We start from the raw sequence: 19163 nt of genomic DNA, 5'->3' as shown, positions 1-19163 counted from the left end.
GATACTACAGTCATAAGAATACCAATGCCAATAAATATAAATGTTAAATTAAACGAGTAATTCCTCAGCAGTCATCATCCTATTGTATCATAGTGTAGTTTGTGCTGGTGATGGTGGTTCTCCGCCCTTTTGTTTTCCGTCTGAGTCAGATACCGTATAGATAAAAATATGTAGATTGATAGACAGGTAAAGAGGGAACAAAATGGTATCTTCTATTTTCTATTTTTCCCCTCTAGTTTTAGGAAAACCTCTGTATAATATTCCTCTTTTTCCCTTTTTATGCCATAGCATATACACACATTCTCACTATCCTTCTGATGCAGACTCTGTATGTGTCATGTGTTTCTTCATGGTTCGTTCCTTGATGCAACTAGCTGGCTATCTACGGAGCAACTAAATATCTATCTAATCACTGGCTGACTGCGTTTTTGCCAGGTATGTGCACTAGGTATATATAAAAAGCATATAGCGAGCAATCAGTAAAAGTGGTTTTTTTTTCTAAATATCGGTCGGCTCCTCCAACTCCTCGCGGTAAAATCCAGCGACCAGAAAGGCCAGCTCCAGCGCTTGCTTCTCGTTCAGGCGCGGGTCGCAGAACGTCTCGTAGCGCTCGCTGAGGCCTTCCTCCGTCAGGCCGCCTGCGCCGCCGACGCACTCGGTGACAGCCTCCCCCGTCAGCTCCAGGTGCATGCCACCCAGGAACGAGCCCATCGCGCGGTGGATCTCCAGCGCCTGCTTCAGCTCCGACATGATGTCGGAAAAGTGGCGCGTCTTGATGCCCGAGGGCGTCGACTGCGTGTTGCCGTGCATCGGGTCGCATTGCCACACGGGCAGGTGGCCCGACTTCTGCACCGCGGCGATGTGGCCCGGCAGGTGTTGCGCGATCTTGCTCGCCCCGTACCGCGTGATCAGCGTCACCTTGCCGATCTCCTTGCTCGGATTGACCGTGTCCAGCAGCTGCACCAGCTCCTCCGCCGTCATCGTCGGCCCGATCTTGATCCCGATCGGGTTGCTCAGGCCCCGGAAGAACTCGACGTGCGCGCCGTTTACCTGCCGCGTGCGGTCTCCGATCCAGAGGAAGTGTGCTGATGTGTCGTAGTAGCCTCGCGGGGGTGGTGAGCTGGTGGAGGATGCTCTCCGGTGGCGAGCGGTGGACGACGACGAAGAGGAGAAACGTGACTCCTCAGACTCAGACAGCGCGTCAGGCGGATGTCGCATGAGACGCGTAAAGCACTGCTCGTACTCGAGCGACAGGCCCTCGTGGCTCGTGTAGATGTCGACCGTGTGCACGCCGCGGTCTCGGTCCAGGCCGACGGTGCGCATGAACCGCAGAGAGTCGGTGACGCGGTTGACGATGCGTTCGTACTTCTGCTTGATGGACGGCGTGATGACGTGACCCAGGCCCCAGTCCAGCGGCGAGTGCAGGTCCGCGATGCCCGAGGACAGGGCAGCTCGGAGGTAGTTGAGCGTTGCGGCCGAGTGGAAGTAGGCCGACACGAGCCGCGACGGATCTGGCCTGCGCGATTCCGGCGTGGCAGCGAAGCCGTTGATGTTGTCGCCTCGGAAGGACAGCATCGTCACGCCGTCGACCGTCTCGGTAGGACTGGAACGGGGTCTGCAGAGATTATTAGCTTGGAACGACAGCTAGACAGGTTCCAACAGACGGACGTACTTTGCGAACTGGCCTGCTATCCGCGCTATACGGACGACGGGCTTGTTGGCTCCTATAAACTGGTCAGAAAAGTCCATCTGTAGGAATAGTAATGTGGTGGCATACCCCAAATCAAGACCAGACTCATCTGCAGCAGGAGCTTCACCTTGGCCTCAATCTTGTCCTGGTTGCAGTAGTCGAACAGCTCCGCGCAGTCACCTGGAGTCATATCAGACACGGTCCACGTGAGACAATAATATACAGCATGTACTGTATATATGTCGACATACCTCCCTGAAGAACAAAGGCCTTCCCAAGAGCGACATTCCGCAGGCATTTCTTCAGGTTGACAATCTGCACATGTCGTCAGCCTTGGAACAAGCAAAATACTGGTACTGCATAGGGCATATACCTCCTGCGGCGTCACCAAGGGCGGCAATTTCTTCAGCTTCTCCAGGGCTGCTTTGACGGCTTCGGGGTCGTCATAGGTCACATCTTGCTTGATGGGTTTTGTTGTCCAGGCTGAAGGCAACGTTAGTAGATGGCATGAAACAGTGCATAAAGAAGGCCCAGATGAAGAGAAAAAAAAATAAAGAGAAACGCAGATATTTGAGAACATACAAGTGGGACTCCAGTCTTCCATGACTTATTTTTTCTTGACTGCGGGGAATTTTTTCGATGCGTCGCGTCCGTCACGTCAGAAAAAAGTTTCGAATGTAGTACTCCCTTCTAATTGGGGATTCAATCTGAAAATAGCATGCAAGAGGTAAATGGATGGACGTGCTGTAGAGCTGATGTCTGTCTGGCCAGTCGAAAAAATATTTTTGTACTGAATTATTGAGTCACAGATTGAACGGTACAGTACTGGCGTAAGGAAGGACCTGATATGCCTCTCTCTTCCAGCCGAGAGAAGGTAGAGCAGCAGCTCTCCAAACGAGAGAGAGATCAATTAATTAATTCAATAGTCCCTTCGAATCAAGCTTGATTTATTTCTAAACAAAGAAAGTCAACGACTCGCTGCAAGGAGTCAGTCGTCCATGTCATTTCATCCCCGCCCCGATGTTAGCCGCAAAGCCTGGAATGGGAAGATTACCTAAGTTACATTACGTAAGGTACGGTACGAGCCGTAAGCTAAGCTTAGGGCAGACCCACCACCGTATGTCCAGCACCCTGATAAATAACAATAACTATCTATCTATCATAACAATTCCTCACCAGTCCCTTCCCTCCCTCTCTGCAAAAAGAAAAAAAAGAAAAAATGGCATCCGCCGAGACAGACCCTGACGCTGCCAACGAGCAGCAACAACGGCTCCCCGCCAACGCCGAAGACCGCAAAGCCGCCGCTGCCCTCTCGTCGCTCAACGCCAACGAGATCTCGCAGTCCGGGACCGACGAAGACAATGCCGGCTCCAAGATCTCCTCCGCAGACGCGCAGGAAGCGCTCGGCAAAGCCATGAGTCGCCTGGACATCTCCGCTGGCGGCTCCGGTGGTGCCAGTGGTGGTGGCACCAGCAGCAGCAAGGCCGGCGGCGGCGCTGGTGGTGCGGGGAAGACGACGGACGCGGAGAAGAAAGACGAGGCTGTAAAGAAGAAGGCTGTCAAGGTGGCTGCGGAGGATGTGACGTTGCTGGTAAGTATACACCCAATAGGATCTTTTTTGCTGGGGTCGATCAGCGGGACTGATTGTTGTGCTTCTTTCTTCAGGTCGAAGAGCTCGATCTCACCAAGAACAAGGCCACGGAGCTGCTCAAGGCCCATGACGGAGATGCCACGAAAGCGATCAAGGCGTTTATCGCCCCTTCTACCTCCACCACTACTGCTGCCGCATAATTTCCTCGTCGTTTTTACCCTGATATGAAAGCACCGACAGCGTGAATAACGGTCTCGATGGCCTAGAGATCCTCCCGGCAAGGTCGAGGACGAGACAGCTTACTTACTATAGATCTGTACGGACAATGCCCATTGTCAAGTGAGACATGATAAAGGAGATTCCCAAATATCTTTGCGCCGTTCAGCTGAGGGACAATTGCGTCATGGATGTACTGTACATACCTATGTACCACATGTGTAACCGATAGACAGACCATGTGGAGGGAATAGAAGCCGGACAAGAGGAAACAAAGGGAAGAAATATGTTTTTAAAAAAAATACTTCAAATTAATGATGCATGATGTGATGATATCTACCCGCATAGCTAAAGAAGTCGTTTATTCGTGTCATGCATGGTACCTCTTTCTACTTGACAAGTCAATTCTGGTCATGATGGTATTGGTATAGGCGTCACACGCAGATCCAGACAAGACGTCATCATTCTAAGTCATCCATCCATTACCTTACCTTCTCGCTAGTGTCGTTCTTCTTCCTCTTCTTCCCGCAACTGCCGCTCTTCTATGGCAGCCTTCTTTTTCTCAATTCCTTTCCCCTCGTAAACAGTCCAGGTCAGGATCCACCCCAACGTCGCTTCCACGGCCAGCGCCCACCAGACCGCGCCAACGATGTTGTTCTTCAGGCCCATTCCCAATCCCCAGCCTCCCAGGAAAGGCCCCAGCGTGCGAGCACCGCTCGAAATGCTCTGCGCGATCCCGTGGACCGTCCCCAGCACCGTCGAGTCCGTCACGCAGTTGTTGACGAGGATGATCGCCGCCGGCAGGGAGAAGGTCCGCGAAACGACCTGCAGGGCGACCACGACGGTAAACGCCGGCCAGACCAGGGCCGGGTTTCGCGGAACGAGAACGAGGAACGGCATCAGGACGTACGCCAAGGGCGACAGGGGCAGAAACGTGCGGAAGCATCGCAACGTCCCCAGCCGGAATTGCACGCGCGGATACACAAAGATCTGCAGCGGCAGACCGATTATCCCAATGATGGCCGTTGCAAGTCCGACCCGGGACGACGACAGCCCGAGTCCGCCGCCAAAGTGGAAGAATCCGCTGCGGCTGCCTTCCGGGGCCCGGGGCGTGGGCAGGAAGACGAAGGTCATGGCATTGAAGGCGCTCGTGTGCATCGCTAGGAGGAAATGCGTCAACAGCGTCAGCAGGACATTCCGCTTCCAGATCTGGCGGAACGGTGAGCGCTTGGGTTGGCGGGGCGGCGAGAGGAACTGTCGAGGGGTCGTGGGACTGGGCGGTGCAGATCGCTCCAGATCGATGGAGTTGACATCGTCAGGATCGTCGTTGAGGCGAGTATAACGCGGCTCGTCTCGTTGGGAGCGCAGTCCCCTAGCCAGAGCCTTGCCCAGTTTGCGACCCCAGTCGGGGTTGTACCGGGCCACTTCGTGGGTCTATATCATGTCTCGTCAGCGAGAGGACAAGCAAGCAAAGTTAAGGATTTGATATACCTCGTCCAGACCCAGAAACACTGCGAGAAAAGAGGCGAAAATGAATACCGCGCTCAGCAAGTTAGGCAAGGCAAACGGCCAGTGCTGCATCCACCACACGCCGTCTTTGCCTCCAAAGAACGACCCAGGCCCAAACAGGCCGGGATAGCTGTTGACGGGGTCTGCTAAGATACCACCCAGGACAGGACCGATGATGACGCCAATGTTGAAGCACATGGGAAGAAGCAGGAATGCCCGTGATTGATATCTACAGCAGTCAACACCTGTCCGTCAGGCCATAGTAGAATCGGCAACTACTCACTTCTTCTCTTGGATGATTTCCGCAATCATCGTCCTCATGACGCCGACGTTGCTGTTCAGGACGCCACCCAAGGTCCGAAACACGGCCGCGGCAGCGAACGAGCGCGAGAATCCGAAGCCCAGGCAGGAGATACACGTCCCCGACAGCCCGATCAGCAGCACTCGCTTCCTCCCCATCCAGGGCGCGTCCGCCAGGCGCCCCCACCACATGGCGGTCAGGAACTGGGCGGCCGTGAAGCTGGCCTGGAGGATGCCCGCCTGGGCGGAGATGGTCGAGTCCGGCAGCGACGGGTCGAACGACTTGAGCTGGTAGAACAGGTACGACTGCAGCGACGTCTGGGTCAGAGGTTCGGACAGGCGGGCCAGCGTGAGGATGGCGAGCTGGCCCTTGTTGGGCAGGGAGCTCCACGTCACGGGCTTTTCGTCGGGAGGGCCATTATCATCATCCTTGGTGGTGGCATCTCTGTCCGTCCGGGTTTCGTCTTCCTCCGTCAGAGAGAAGCGTCGCAGGACGCCGTTGGATGGGACAGCATTGGATAGAAGCTCTCTGCGGGAGTCGCTACTCAGCCTGCTCCCATCTGCGTCGTGTTGTTCATCGTCGACAGCGGGGAGCCGATTATCATGCGCTTCTTCTTCTTCAGCTTCAATTTCTTCAGACTGGGTGGATGCGGGAAATTCCTCCTCTCTGCTGCTGTGTCCGTCTCCTACATGTTCACGGGCAAGATGTTGCTGGTGGGGAGAAGAGCCTGAACTCATCCACAACAGATTTAAACAGAATAATAAGTTGGGGGTGGAGGGAGAAAGAGAGCTGTCGAGCTGAACTACGAACCCTACAGCAATTGCAAATACAGGGTCAATGATTCGTTGAAGAAGGACGCTTTCGAGTCCTTCCTTCTCTATCACGAAGCAGTGATTTCTCTCACAGGAAAGCATATGTACTGTGCTATTATTTATCAATCTATTTTATCGCTGCCTCTCGTTAATTAGTCAGGTCGTAACGCGCAGCCCTCTTGACGCCATCGCGCACTAACCGCACCGGTGATAGACCCGCTGCGGAGGGCGAAAATGCTTGTTTTGTTTCTGCCGACTTAGCCGAGCGGCGCTTCGTTTAATCTGGGAAAGCAATCACTTGACGCGTGGCAGGCAGATTCTCAATCAGAGGAGAGCACATGACCAGTGACAGCTTTGCAGTCATTGATGTTGATGCACTCCTTGCTTCCTGCTATTAAATCACTGCATCCCAAACAACCACAACAGGAATAACAATAATAAACAGCAGAACGAAACAAAGAGAGAATCAATCATTATATCATCTCCAGGGATAAAAACGAAAGCCAATCAAAAAGGAACAAGAAAAATTAAAAAGAGAGAGTGCGCCGACCGGGATTCGAACCCGGGTCACGGTCTGGGCCCACTATCACACCTTTATCGGATGCTGAATGGGAGGACCGTATCGTAACCCCTTGACCATCGGCGCAATGCTTATTCATCGCCCGCGGAAGATTGACTGATGGTGTTGCCACTCTCGGTTTCCCATCAGGGTTATATATACACATTCGGCAGGAAGCAGTTATTTTTGGTTATTTCATGATAGTGAAATAGATGAAATTATTATATATATGTACTCTTCCTGGTCTCTCGAGTTTGGTTAGTCCATTCATTAGAATTAAACCAGATTTCTCCTATAACAAGCAGCATATTGTGTAAGACTACTGTAGAATAGACCAGACTCAACTCACTGCACTTATGTACGTATGTACACTTCATAATATTAATAGGTTATGGTCTTGGTGAACATAGTTATCGTACTAGTTGCATGTTTATTCTCTCATTTTTAACTTCTGTCTTGAATTCGACTAGCTTCTGCAGACCAGTCCTTCGGTCTGCATCATGACTGCATTACAACCGCGGCCGTATTGTCTGGCTGCCCTCCCAGAATTCGCCCGCCTCGAGCGTTTGCCAACCGCCCACAGCGCCCGGCTCCACGCAGACCATCTCCTTGTACTCCTCGTCTCCAAAGTCGCTCATCCCCTTGGCTTTCTCCGTCCACGGGTTCCACAGCGTGATGGTGTTCAGTCCCTGGCGGGTGATCGACAGCGGGGCACTGTCGTCGTCGGCAGTGGCGACGATGACGGGCACAGCGGGGTCCACGTCTTGGTAGACGCGGTCCGTCTCTTGCGTGATGGCGATCGCGGGAGAGGATTCCGTCTTGAGGGCGTAGTTGTCCGTCTTGTCCGTGTAGGACTTGTTTTGGAGGTTCTTGACGCGAATCTTGGAGATATCCTAGTAACAAAGAAAGTAGCAGCGTTAGCCAGAGAATTCACTCCAAGCGATGGGGTGAAGTCGCTTGCCTTGACTCGGAAATAGTTGTGCAACAGCACGTGGAACTCGAATGCTTCGGTCCCTTTGTTCTGCACCTGAAGCGAGGTCTCCAGACCCTCCGAGCTGAGGGTGACACTGTACACGAGCCCAAATTCGTACGGCCACGCCTTGCGGAATTCCTCACTCAGCATGTCGGACGACAGGCCAAAGTCGAGCTTGACCGCATTATGCGTCTTGCTCTTGTCGCTGCCCAGCGACTCGGACGTCGATTTGCCCAGGAACTCCCAGTTCGTGCTGCGTGCGAAGCCATGCTGCGGCAGAGCGGACGTGGCGTGGTTCTTTGGCGGGGGACCGAAGACCTAGATGTCGACAATCAGTCTCGCTCCAAGAAAAATCCATATAGTGATTGTAGGAAGAAACAGCATACCGGAAACACAACCGGAATGCCGCCCCGGATGGCTTTCGAGCCGTCCAGATGGGCCTTGGAGCTGACAAACAGCTGCTCCTCCCCGTTGGCCAGCTTCCACGACGTCACCGTGGCGCCGTACAGATACACCTGCACCGACTCTCCGGAAGGCAGGGTGGCCTCGATGCGATTGTCGTGGATGGTGACGGTGGGCTGGGGAAGGGAAGCGGCCACCCCAATGGCGGCGGGCTTGTTGGAGCGATCCATTGCCCCGCGCAGACTCGTCGAGCGTACCTAGCTTTACCTGGTGCTGTTGAATCGGGTTATTCGTTGTTGAAACTGTCTGGGGGAATAAAGCGATGCAAGGTAAACAAGAAAGTCTCTGACTGCAAATCGAAAGTGGAGGATTGACGAGCTAGCAGCTGTCAGCATGCACTGTACCTGCCGGGGTGGAGCGAAGCAGCGAGGGGCAGACGGTGGAGGGGCAACCGCTGTCCCGCAATCATCACATCACCGCCGCGCTCGCATCTGGTCCCCTGAATCGCTTGAACTTAATCAGTCGAGTAAGAACTCAAAGATTTCTACAGAGCACTGATGAACATAGTCACGTATCATTCAGCAGAATGCTACCAAGGATCAATGCCGTTATCCAGAGTGGGTACGTCGCTCATCATCCGGCACCGGTGGAGATGACGCTATTTCCGACCAGGAACAACATCATAGTGGAGCAAGGTGCATTGAGTAGAGCTTCATTTAATAGGAGATCGTTTCCTTTACTCTGCTTATTATCTACGTCTACTTTTGATCTTGCAAGTCTCTCGAATGCAATCTATCTATCTTATTTAAAATATTACTCTTTGCGGGCCCGATAACCATTTGCGGGGCACGCCCTATCTGGCTAGCTTCCGATTCAAGTATCTATCGAGATATCTAATTGAATACATTGGGGAAAATGCTCTACCTAGTAGGCCTGTCTCGCGCTGAGAAGAGATTTTTCCACCAGAAGAGGGCGAACCAATTACCGAAGATTCGACCGATGTGTTTGTCTTTGGTATAGGATGGACAGCCAGTGGAGAGAATGACATCACCTAGATACCATGAAACCATCAGTATGAATCTATGCTGCGATGTATTCATTCACACTGTCACCCCTGCTGCCAGATCATGCTGGTCTTCCCCTCCAGGCTGACTCTCTCGATGCGTCGGATCTCGTCCTGCGACAGCCGCCACCCCAACGCCTGCATGTTCTGTCTCGCCTGGTCTGCGTTGCGGATCCCCACGATAGGCACCGCGCCCTTGCTGAGATTGTAATTCAGCGCCACTGCTCCGATCGATACCCGTTTGTCCTCTGCGATCTGCCGCAGGACCTCAATGGCCGGCTCGATCTCGCTGATGGGATAGCTGCTAAACCGGTACGACGGCGACGGCGGATTCCCCTGCGAGTATTTGCCCGTCAGTCGCCCCTGCGCCAGAGACGCATAGCTCTGGAAGACGATGCCATGGTCCCGGCAGGCCCGGATCAGGCCGTGCGTCTCAGGATGCCGTCGCAGCACCGAGTACTCGCATTGATTGATCGTCAGAGGGATGCCGTGTCGACCCAACGCGTCTGCCATCCGCAGCATGTCGTCCTTGTCGTAGTTGGCCACGCCCACGGCCCGCGTCAGCCCTTCCTCGACACACTCGGCCAGCCCCTTGGCCACTGTCGCGATCGTGCTCGGGTGAACATGCCCGTGGACCAGGTAGACGTCGACGTAGTCGAGTCGCAGCCGCTGCAGCGACTCCTGGAGCTTCTTCTTGGGCGCCTGAGACTGCCCCATCAGATTCACCCGGTCCGGGATCGAGAACCACTTGGTCTGGACCACGAACTCGTCGCGAGATAGCCCATTGAAAAGATCCCCGCAGATGCGCTCGCTCTCGCCGCTGCCAAACGCCTGTGCCGTGTCCACCCAGTTCAGACCCGCCAACCGCAATATCTCCCAGGCCTCCTTGATCCGAGGCAGCTCCTTGGGAGAGTACTTCCAGGTGGCCGTGTCCCCCCATGCCCAGGCACCGATGCAGAGATACGGGACGAGGACGTCGCGCTTTGCGCCGCGCAGGAGCAGTCGGCTTTGAAGGTCCGGGACCTCATGCTCCGGCAGCACATGGGCTGCGTCGCTCTTGGCTGGATCCACCGTGTGGGCTTTCGAGGGGTAATTGCGTCGATGGACCCGTTGCAAGATCTCCTGGTCCATCGGGAAATGTAGATCTTTCAATCCATGAAGCGTGTTGGTGGAAAGCGACTTTTCTTCAGGTAAAGATCGTAGTCCGAGAACCTCCTCCAGTCCATGGTCATTATCAGCAAGAGACGGAGAATTGAGGCCAGGGAAACGAACCTCTCGACTGTGTAGCCAATAGTAATAGTTTCCACCAGAGTTGGAGTAACGAAATAAGGTAGATCAGCACACATCACTATGACACAGGACAGAGCAGACAACCCGTGGATCGGGTATGCGGTGGTTTGGTTCGACTCCCATCATTGATAAAGGTGCCTTTCATCGTCCAAGTTTGTATCCTGCAAGTAATGCTACATCAAATGTAATGTATGATCTTGGTATTTCTGTGAGAGTATATAAGACTAAACACACAACCCTAATGCATACATGTATACCACCCGAAATAGCTTTCTTCCTTTTCTGCCATGGCTTTTCAGAACGCATCAACACAATAGGACATAGACCAAAAAAAAAGACATAATTCAATACCACCCAATCTGCATCCCAGTGGAACACCCTGCACATCCGGTGCGCCTTCGCTATGCACGCCTGAAATAACAATTGAGAAAGGAAACAAAAAGACAGTCTGTTCAGTCGCCGCCATATCTCCTCGCGGCTTCATGTGCTTCAACCCGGATATCAAACATCACATCATCCACTTCTCTCAAGACACTTCTCGTCAAATTCACCTTCTTGATATTGCTGAGGACTTGGCGGAGGGAGTTGATGATCGCTTCTCCTGTGATCTCATGTTTGTCCTCAGTTTCGTTCGTCTGTACCGCCTCAGATACGTAAGTCTTCATCACTGTATCATCCGAGGCCTCCTGTGGAGCACGGATATCCGTATCATTCCTCATCACATCGGTGCCCACGCCATTCTCACCAGGCTCTTCCAGTTCAGTTCTCATATTATCATCAGCAGGGGCTTCAGTAACCGTAGCTGGTTCACTACCAGCCACAGGCTTCCCTGTCTCTGTCTCTTCCGGAGCTTGAACGTCAGGTCCGGGACTACTATCTTGCAATGCCTTCTCTGATGGTGGCCCATCTGGAGTCTTGCTCAGAGGCGGTTCTTCAGATGACTCTGCAGCATTTTGAGCAGCATCAGTGGCTTTTGTACGACTGCGCAGAACTCTAGACGGTCTCGAAACTGGCTCCGGTTCGAGAACAGGCGAAGCTGGGACACCACTAAGACGTAACGATCTCCTCTTTTTCTGGGGCGGGTTCTCCAAGTTCGCGGGAGAGCGGACGGCATCAGTATCATTGGTGCCCTCATTGATACGACTACTCTTCCTCTTGGACCCTGATCGCAACGCATGACTGGTTTCGAGATTTGGCTTTTCCTTTTGTTTGCTTTTTGAGGACGATGGTGTCGAGACTTTGTCTGCTGGGGACGCAGGCTGACGACGTTCGGATGCTGTTCCGGCCTTTTTCGAATTTTTAGGTGTCTCTTTGACGACTTCTTTTGCGACTTCTTTTGCGACTGCCGAAGAGCTCCTGAGAGATCGACGCTTACCCCGGTCCGGCGTAGAAGACAACTCTGCTGCTTCTGCTTCTCTCTTCCTCTTCCTTGTCATTGGAAAGCTATATGGAGGTTCGGGTTGTGACCGTGTCTCCCGGACCTCGTCCAAATCTGCGGCCAATTCTAGATCTTGCTCTATTTGAGAAGCAACCTGCTGTTCCAGGTCATCACTAAATGAGTCAGGAACTATATCTGCCGGTGCGCTGTTGGTGCTTTGCGGCTCTTCTGCTGCCGTAGCAGGGGCTTCTTTGAGTCCGTCAGACATTGGAGGAGCTTGATTGGAAGACTGATCCGTTACAGGATCATCCGCAGGAGACCGGTCTGGCCCATTCCCTTCCAACATAGCAGGAACAACAGAAGAATCGTCAGGTTGGCCCGCACAATCATCCTTTCCCGCATTTGAACCATTGTTCAACGGTGCCACGGATTCACCCTCTGGAAGTGATGGAGAGACCTGTCGAGAGACCTTTCCACGGCTGTGTGAGTGCCGTTTCAATTCAGGCGGAGAAGATGGTGGGTCTGCCTCGCAAGTCTCGAGAGCGTGAATTGACAAAGAGGAGGGAATTTTAGATTTGTCAAGCGGGGTTCTGTCCTTTGTTCCAGGAGTCGGAGAGGATCCAGGGAATTCATCATCATTCTCCTGCAGGGCCCCAGCAAGTGTGGGCGTAAGTGGAATTTCGGAGGTAGGACCGGAATTCCGCAAGCTTGACAATTGCACAGGAGTTCGAACTTCCGCATCTTTAGCTGGGCTAGGAAGTGCTGGAGAGGAAGGTCGCAGTCCGTCCAAAAACATTGACGTCTCACCGCGTTGTCTTTCCCTAACTTCTCGTTGGCGTCTAGTAAGCACTTGGCTCTCTGGTCCAGATTGGAGAGACGGGGACGACTCGACTGCAATAAATTGAATCTGAGAGTCATCATGGCGCAGACGACGCCTCGGAGTGAGATCAGTTCCCATCTTTGGCAACGTATTGATAGCTGGCTCCTGTGCTTGCACAATCGGAGAAGAACTAAAACTAGTCGGTCGAGCGGCCTTAAGTTGGTCTCTTCTGCCACGACTTATGTCGGCCATCTCCTGGATGACCTGGCTCACATCTCCGTCTTGAGAATCCACAAAATCGGGGGTTGTTTGACCGATCTACCGTTCGTCAATCACCAGGATCTAACAAAACAGATTTGAGTACGCACCTGCGAATCACTTTGTAAGGGCAATGAGGGCAAGTGCAATTCGACATATGGCTCTAGCTTCCTGAGGGCCACAAGCACAGCCGCAGGATATGTGAGAGAATCCCGCGAACCGAAAGTGGTATTCCACATTTCTATGAATCTGTTCGCCGTGGATCTATGCACCGATTCAAGGCCTGCGGAGATAATCACCTCGAATTTGTGGAGACTGGTATCATCATGGGGTACGGCGGTCTGTAAAACATTCGCAGCCGCCAAAGCAAGAGTACGGCACTGTACACGTTAGTCTGGAATGAGCAGGAAGCAAACACTGATTGCACGTACCGCAGTCAAAACTTTGCTATCTGCGCCATTCTCCGTGGTGAGATGACGAGAATCATCCCGCAGCCATAAGGCGAGGGGAGCCTGAAGCCTCTCCAATACGGCCGCACGGAAAGCTAAAACGCCACTGCCCAGCAACGAGGTCATAGATTCGATGACCTCTGTGGTTAATGTGTTTCCATACTGTTTGAATTTCTGATAGAATTCCGAAAGCACGTTTTCAATTAGCTCCAGGAGCTTGTCCGGGAAGAGAATTTGATCGGGCGCAGGCGAACCACGTTGGAAGCCTATTGGCCGTGATTTCGGTTTATTTTGCTGGTGGTAGGGCACAGACAATGAGTGATTGATGAGTGCCTTCAACGGGGCGGGGACTTGTTCCAGGTCCAGCTGTTTGAGGTCTTCTGCCAAGCGCTCGACAATGTATTTCGCAATACCGCGGTCTCCGCGTTCTGTTCGCACTACTCGCACAAATGCATCGAGTAACAGATTCCATTTCGGGTGAGCATCTGGAAACCGCAACCCGCGCGAAAGTATCTTGACGACATTGTCGTAATCGCGGGAAACCGAACCATCACGATCCCTAACCGTCTCCATGGGAAAGGAACGGAGACAGTCTTCAGCGAACTTCGCCGTGGCTTCCCAAATGTATCGAGAAGATTTGGGACGACTGGAGGATTGAATTTCAGCCTCATTCGAATAGATGTCGGCACATTTCTCGAAGAAGTCCAGGCGAGACCCTCTGGACACCCTTCCTTTAGACGCAGCTTCAAGAAGACCGTCGATCAGACTTAGATAGGACGGGCTAGGCTCCGAAATATCAGGAAAAGAGCTTATCATTCGAAGAAGATGCATGAAAGGAGTATCGAGATTAATGTCGCTAAGTGAATGACGATGAGTCGGCGTATTTGCAGTCTGGAAGGTCTCTTGGGCAGTCTTCAAGAGAAGCTTCTCGGTGAATGGTAAGGGGCCGATAGCGGAGATAATTGATGTGGAAAGGAAACGGAAACGGTCCAAAAATTCATCGCCATTTGATGCATTCAACGACGAAGGAGCCCCATTCCAAAGACGCTGCAGGAGGCCGAGTACGCAAGCAATAGCTTGCATCAACTCCGGAGACGGCTTTATCTCTTTGTTTGATGCATCTGACAGCGCCCTTGAAAGATTGACCCAAGCAATAGCGACGCCTGACTCATCGATGGCACGACGGTCCCAGATTGAGGACTTGAAAAGGATTTCGAAGACCTTCAACACGGAGAGTATTCGTGATCGAACCCATTTGCAATCCAAAGAAGGAAGATTTTCCGGCTCAATTTTGCTGGCTTCGTTAATTTTGTTTTCAGTCCATAGCTTGGGCTGAGGGCTCCACAGCAAGAATGATAAAGCTCGGCAAGCTCGTTCATTGAGATTTGGATTTGGTGCGAAGATGTTCGCACAGGGCTGAGTAATATACTCTTCCCAAATGACGTCGAGGTGTTGGTGAGATGTCGATGGACGAAATGCATAATACAGGAGATTGTAGTAGCTTGAGAGCACCACCTGGCTGGTAGCAGCTCCTGGTTTGTCGTACCTTTTCCGCTCGAATTGGGAAAGTATAGGCTTGCTAAGCATCCTAATCATCGAATGGCTAGTCGATTCACTTGGGCTAATAGCGTAGACAAATCGATTCCATCCCAAAATAGCCTGCGCCTTGATTGCAGGCTCACTGCAGTTGAAGCACTTCTGCAGGACGAGAACCCATTCCTTAAAGTGCTCCCACTGATCAATGTTGAATCGTTTGCTTCTCAGAAGCAAGACAATAATGCTCCAAATCTGCGGAACATGGACCCCAGTCTCGGTCGAAGACATCATTCGTGACATCCGCTCGCATATCTCCGAGACAAGTTTCCTCCCCTGGTCGAGATGTTTGTCGAAAATATCGCGAATAGTATTTGACACCATCATGTTTGGCCCCAACGCCATAGACGCTTGGATACCTAAAGAAATGGCTTTCAATCTGGTATCTTTCAGGTGATGGAGCAAGCCGGAAATGAGATGTTCGACCCATAGTGCTGACTGGGAGGCCATTGTCGTCTTCGACTGAGTAAGCACGCGTTGATAGATGCTCAGTCGTTGAGAAACAATTCCATTCCCATTCACACGATCCGTGACATCACTCAAAACAGAAAGGATGCGCGACAGCTTCGAGTTGGTCATGATCTTCGCCGGAAAATTCTGAGTTGACAGAATGTGCATGTAATGAGTTATCACTGACTTGGGTACTTTTGCGTCTTGCAGAGAGTTGATGGATTGGTCGACAATGAAATTTCGGAAATCGTCAGAGAGCTGCCCTGATAGCGCATTGTTCCAAATGAGATAAATCGTGAGCTTCAAGGCATGAATGACTAGGTTCGTCTCCAGCGGTCCTCCTTTTTCAAGATCTCTGCAAATATCACGCTGAATGAACTGGGTCATCAAACCCAACTTCGCGACCATCGCCTCTTCCTCAGGTACCCCTTCATACGCCTTCAATGCTCCCAGGAGGTGCATATATGCGTCTAGCCTCGAGCTCAGAGTTTCGCCAGCCAGCTGCTGAGTGACCGATTCCAACAACATGGCCAAGGACTGGGTGGTTTGAGGGGCTTCATTCGACGGACTGGGAGGCACGGTATTATTCTTGAGAATCGACTTGGCCGGCTTGCATTCGTTGGAAGGCGGTAGAGACCTCAAGCCTGTTTTTGTGGTGGAATTGGAAAAGGTCGGAGGCTTGATGTAGTTCGTCCATGGGGAGAAGTTGACTCGCTTGGATCGTCCACTAGAACGTAACTCGGTAGTTTCGTTATTGGCAGGAGAGTCACCAGGCGTGTCGAGGAGACCCGGCCGGCTCTGCGCTCCATCTACCTCACCATCGCAGAAGGCATGAGATGATGTCCTCGGTGGAGTGGGCGGACGAGCCGGGAGCGCGCTTAGAACCTCCACCATGGTTCAGTGAAAGGAAGGGACGGCTGGTAGGGAAGAAACAGCACTGTAAGTCATGGCTGAGCAGGGTGAAGACCGACTCAGTCAAAGGGCACTGCCCAGGCGTTCAGAGATTTCAGGGGGGTGTCATCTGAAGCAATTGCTGTCCTCGACAATTAATTTTGCTGCTAGTCCGCAGGCACGCCAACGCTGCAGCTGGACGCGCATTGAGCGTCGGGCGAGCCGCGGAGATCGCGCCTTTGGCTGGTGCACGCGTAAAGTGGCCGCAGCGCGTTTTTAAGCCTCAGGCATCAACTAGGCCCACAATGACGCATGGGTTCCTCAGGCCACCACGCTGTCCATGGTTGACGAGCACATCTCCCAGCAACCTGCAAATGGAAAGGTCCTGCGGATTATAATATTAATGCAACTGCCAAGCATTCAATTCGCGACTCCGTAGACATTTGCGTGCGAGGTTGGTCAACTCCTACAAGATGCTCGTTGAGTGGCTTGAGTGCTTGCGGGGAAGCGCTTCGAATCAGCCAGAGTGGAGATATCTGCCCCTCGACCGCCGGGGCACTGGTTTGGGGTCCAGTTCGCCTTAGCGTCAATGATGAACCTCGAGCCTTGTTCTGTATTTCCATCGAGCTTTTGAGACTGCCATCAAGTGGTATAGCTTTTTCTTCCGCTGCGTGCATTAGTTGTTGGCATACTAGTTTCACCGGTCTTTTTGTGTGCGACTGCTTCCACTCGCAGAGAGACAAGACGCCGTTCCCGCATCAGCTTTCCGGAACTTTCTGACCGGAATTCTGGTCGCTCAAGCCAAGCGAAGAACTCTTCAAAACCACATACTTCTTGAATGGTTTGATCAACAATGGCGACGATGGTTTTTGGGGAGCTTCAGGGCCGAGGTACGTAGGAGCGCCAATTACCATGTCGCATGGTGTCAAGGCTAAGACATGAAATGTTCCTGCAGAGAAGCTCGAAGAAGTGGGCAGACTCATCGACACCCTCGAAAAGGACTTAAAAGAAAAGACGTTATCTCCATCTCGTAAGTAATAGGGTACCAAAGACCGGTTCTGCTACAGGCAAAAGCTGACACTCTCGACTGTTCACAGAAAAGGTCCAGACGCTGTTGACGGTGCGACAATATGGCACAAAACCGGAGAACGCAGATCCGATTTACTCAAAAAGAGTATTTCCATCCTTTCCTACAACGGATATATATGGTTTCTAAATTGCTGTAGGGCATAGAGGTATTGGCGAAGTATGGTTTCGAGGGGGAAACTGCTGATATACGCCGTGCCGCCTTGAGATGCATTGCAAATGCTCTTCTCCTGAACTCCAGCACGCGCCAGATTTTTGTGGATACAGGCTATGGTGGCAAGCTAGCAGAAAGACTCAAGGTATGTAGACAGCTTTCCCAAAGTCTCCTTGGATGATCATTAATCGTTGTCGTTGAATAAAGACAGATAATTCAGAAGACGAGATGATTGTGTCTCGGATTCTATTTCTCTGCACCTACGATACTACCATGGATTTTGATAAACTCATTAAACAACACTCTCTGGGCGACAACGTCAACTATGTAAGAAGCCTAAGAAATTATCGCATCTACCCACTTCTGACCCATGGCAGCAAATTGCGAGACATGCGAAGCAATTCCCAAAGAATGGGAAAAAGGCGACGTCCCAATTAGATGAATTAGCTTTGACGGATACGTTGAAATTGGTTTTCAACGTTGCGAAGCTCTATCCGGATTTGGCAGACACGTTCACTCCCTCGATTCCCCACATTTTCAAGATCATCAGCCGCATAGAGATCCCGAGTCAGCCTTTGGATGGTCTGATCGGGTATCTTATCAATGCTCTGTCGACACTCGATCTAGACGAAAAGAAGGGCAAATTCGAAAGCAGCCCGCTTTTCCCAAAGTTTAACCAGAATTGCAATGTGGACAAACTGATCAACATCTTGGACCAGGCAGTATCCGAGTACAAATCAGAGGAGCTCGATTCACGTGCAGTTCCGCTGCTGCATTTGCTCATCACGATCTATGAACTGGCTCCTGAAGGTCCCAGAAAGTACATGCAATGGCTACTTCTCCCTGAAGATAATGATCGCAGCCAACCCATTGGGCGGTCTGATACACTTTCTTCAAAGTTGTTGAGACTTTCCACAACACCATCAACACACCTAAAGACTGCCATCTCAGAGCTGATGTTTGTTCTTTCCGGGAAGAACGCGGAGAATCTGACGAAAAATATCGGATACGGCTTTGCGGCGGGCTTCCTTGCCTCTCGAGGAATGGAAATACCACAAAATGCGGGCGAAGCATTTTCTACAAGCAACGGTGGTTTCGATCCGGATATCAATCCTATTACAGGTCAACGATGGGATGCGGAGCCAAAGGACAACGGGCCTCCCATGAGTAAAGAAGAAAAGGAAAGAGAAGCAGAGAGGCTGTTTGTTCTCTTCGAAAGGTCAGTCCCAATCAATCACTTTAAACTCTTAAAAAAGCTTATTTGCTTACCTGCAAACAGGGCAAAGGAGCGTGGCCTAATCCCTGAACATCCGGTGGCTCAGGCTGCTCGCGAAGGAAGACTTGAAGAACTCCCGGATGACGCCGATAGCGACTGAGATAACAAGTTTATATTTGTTGGTTTACTTCTCAACCCATATTTGGATTCTTGTTGCCATTTTTTCCGGTGTGTTTATCGCCAACATCGTCTTTCGGTTGGAGCTGGAAGGAGCACGGAACAGGGCTGTTCCTTACCAGCAATTCTTGTCAAATGTCAGTTTTCGACGACAGGGCAACACTGTAAATAATACTATGCCTTACCATCATGTAAGATAATAATAAAGAAGTTTCCAATTTTCGTCAAAGTACATAATCCAAATTTCCTCTTTTGTTCCCATGTTGTATGGATGTAGCGCCAAGA

At 51.8% G+C, this 19163-nt stretch overlaps 6 protein-coding genes across 6 annotated transcripts; 2 read left to right on the top strand and 4 right to left on the bottom strand.

Annotated features, from left to right (window-relative positions):
- Nucleotides 1–498: 498 nt before the first annotated feature.
- T310_3131 (3-deoxy-7-phosphoheptulonate synthase) lies at nucleotides 499–2294 on the bottom strand (the record flags this gene model as incomplete). The annotated part of the gene is made up of 6 exons (XM_013473994.1): nucleotides 499–1615; nucleotides 1673–1724; nucleotides 1778–1870; nucleotides 1942–2005; nucleotides 2064–2173; nucleotides 2273–2294. 6 exons carry the CDS (start codon nucleotides 2292–2294, stop codon nucleotides 499–501), a joined length of 1458 nt encoding a protein of 485 aa, XP_013329448.1.
- A 615-nt stretch (nucleotides 2295–2909) lies between these two features.
- On the top strand, nucleotides 2910–3481 carry T310_3130 (uncharacterized protein; the record flags this gene model as incomplete). Its single annotated transcript, XM_013473993.1, has 2 exons — nucleotides 2910–3281; nucleotides 3356–3481. The coding sequence occupies 2 exons, from the start codon at nucleotides 2910–2912 to the stop codon at nucleotides 3479–3481; spliced, it is 498 nt and encodes a 165-aa protein (XP_013329447.1).
- Nucleotides 3482–3995: 514 nt separating this feature from the next.
- T310_3129 (Uncharacterized protein) lies at nucleotides 3996–6221 on the bottom strand (the record flags this gene model as incomplete). Its single annotated transcript, XM_013473992.1, has 3 exons — nucleotides 3996–4931; nucleotides 4989–5235; nucleotides 5290–6221. 3 exons carry the CDS (start codon nucleotides 6219–6221, stop codon nucleotides 3996–3998), a joined length of 2115 nt encoding a protein of 704 aa, XP_013329446.1.
- Nucleotides 6222–7187: 966 nt separating this feature from the next.
- T310_3128 (putative aldose 1-epimerase) lies at nucleotides 7188–8283 on the bottom strand (the record flags this gene model as incomplete). Its single annotated transcript, XM_013473991.1, has 3 exons — nucleotides 7188–7547; nucleotides 7580–7969; nucleotides 8038–8283. The coding sequence occupies 3 exons, from the start codon at nucleotides 8281–8283 to the stop codon at nucleotides 7188–7190; spliced, it is 996 nt and encodes a 331-aa protein (XP_013329445.1).
- An 878-nt stretch (nucleotides 8284–9161) lies between these two features.
- Nucleotides 9162–16248, bottom strand: T310_3127 (Telomere length regulator protein (Rif1); the record flags this gene model as incomplete). Its single annotated transcript, XM_013473990.1, has 6 exons — nucleotides 9162–10395; nucleotides 10584–10612; nucleotides 10656–10817; nucleotides 10958–12922; nucleotides 12973–13242; nucleotides 13294–16248. The coding sequence occupies 6 exons, from the start codon at nucleotides 16246–16248 to the stop codon at nucleotides 9162–9164; spliced, it is 6615 nt and encodes a 2204-aa protein (XP_013329444.1).
- An 850-nt stretch (nucleotides 16249–17098) lies between these two features.
- T310_3126 (uncharacterized protein) lies at nucleotides 17099–18861 on the top strand (the record flags this gene model as incomplete). Its single annotated transcript, XM_013473989.1, has 7 exons — nucleotides 17099–17135; nucleotides 17201–17275; nucleotides 17343–17419; nucleotides 17472–17630; nucleotides 17693–17812; nucleotides 17863–18704; nucleotides 18765–18861. The coding sequence occupies 7 exons, from the start codon at nucleotides 17099–17101 to the stop codon at nucleotides 18859–18861; spliced, it is 1407 nt and encodes a 468-aa protein (XP_013329443.1).
- Nucleotides 18862–19163: the final 302 nt, after the last annotated feature.

Source organism: Rasamsonia emersonii (assembly GCF_000968595.1).
Source record: "Rasamsonia emersonii CBS 393.64 chromosome Unknown ctg1118621760052, whole genome shotgun sequence".
Taxonomy (NCBI): domain Eukaryota; kingdom Fungi; phylum Ascomycota; class Eurotiomycetes; order Eurotiales; family Trichocomaceae; genus Rasamsonia; species Rasamsonia emersonii.
This window is presented reverse-complemented; position numbering and strand designations above follow the sequence as displayed.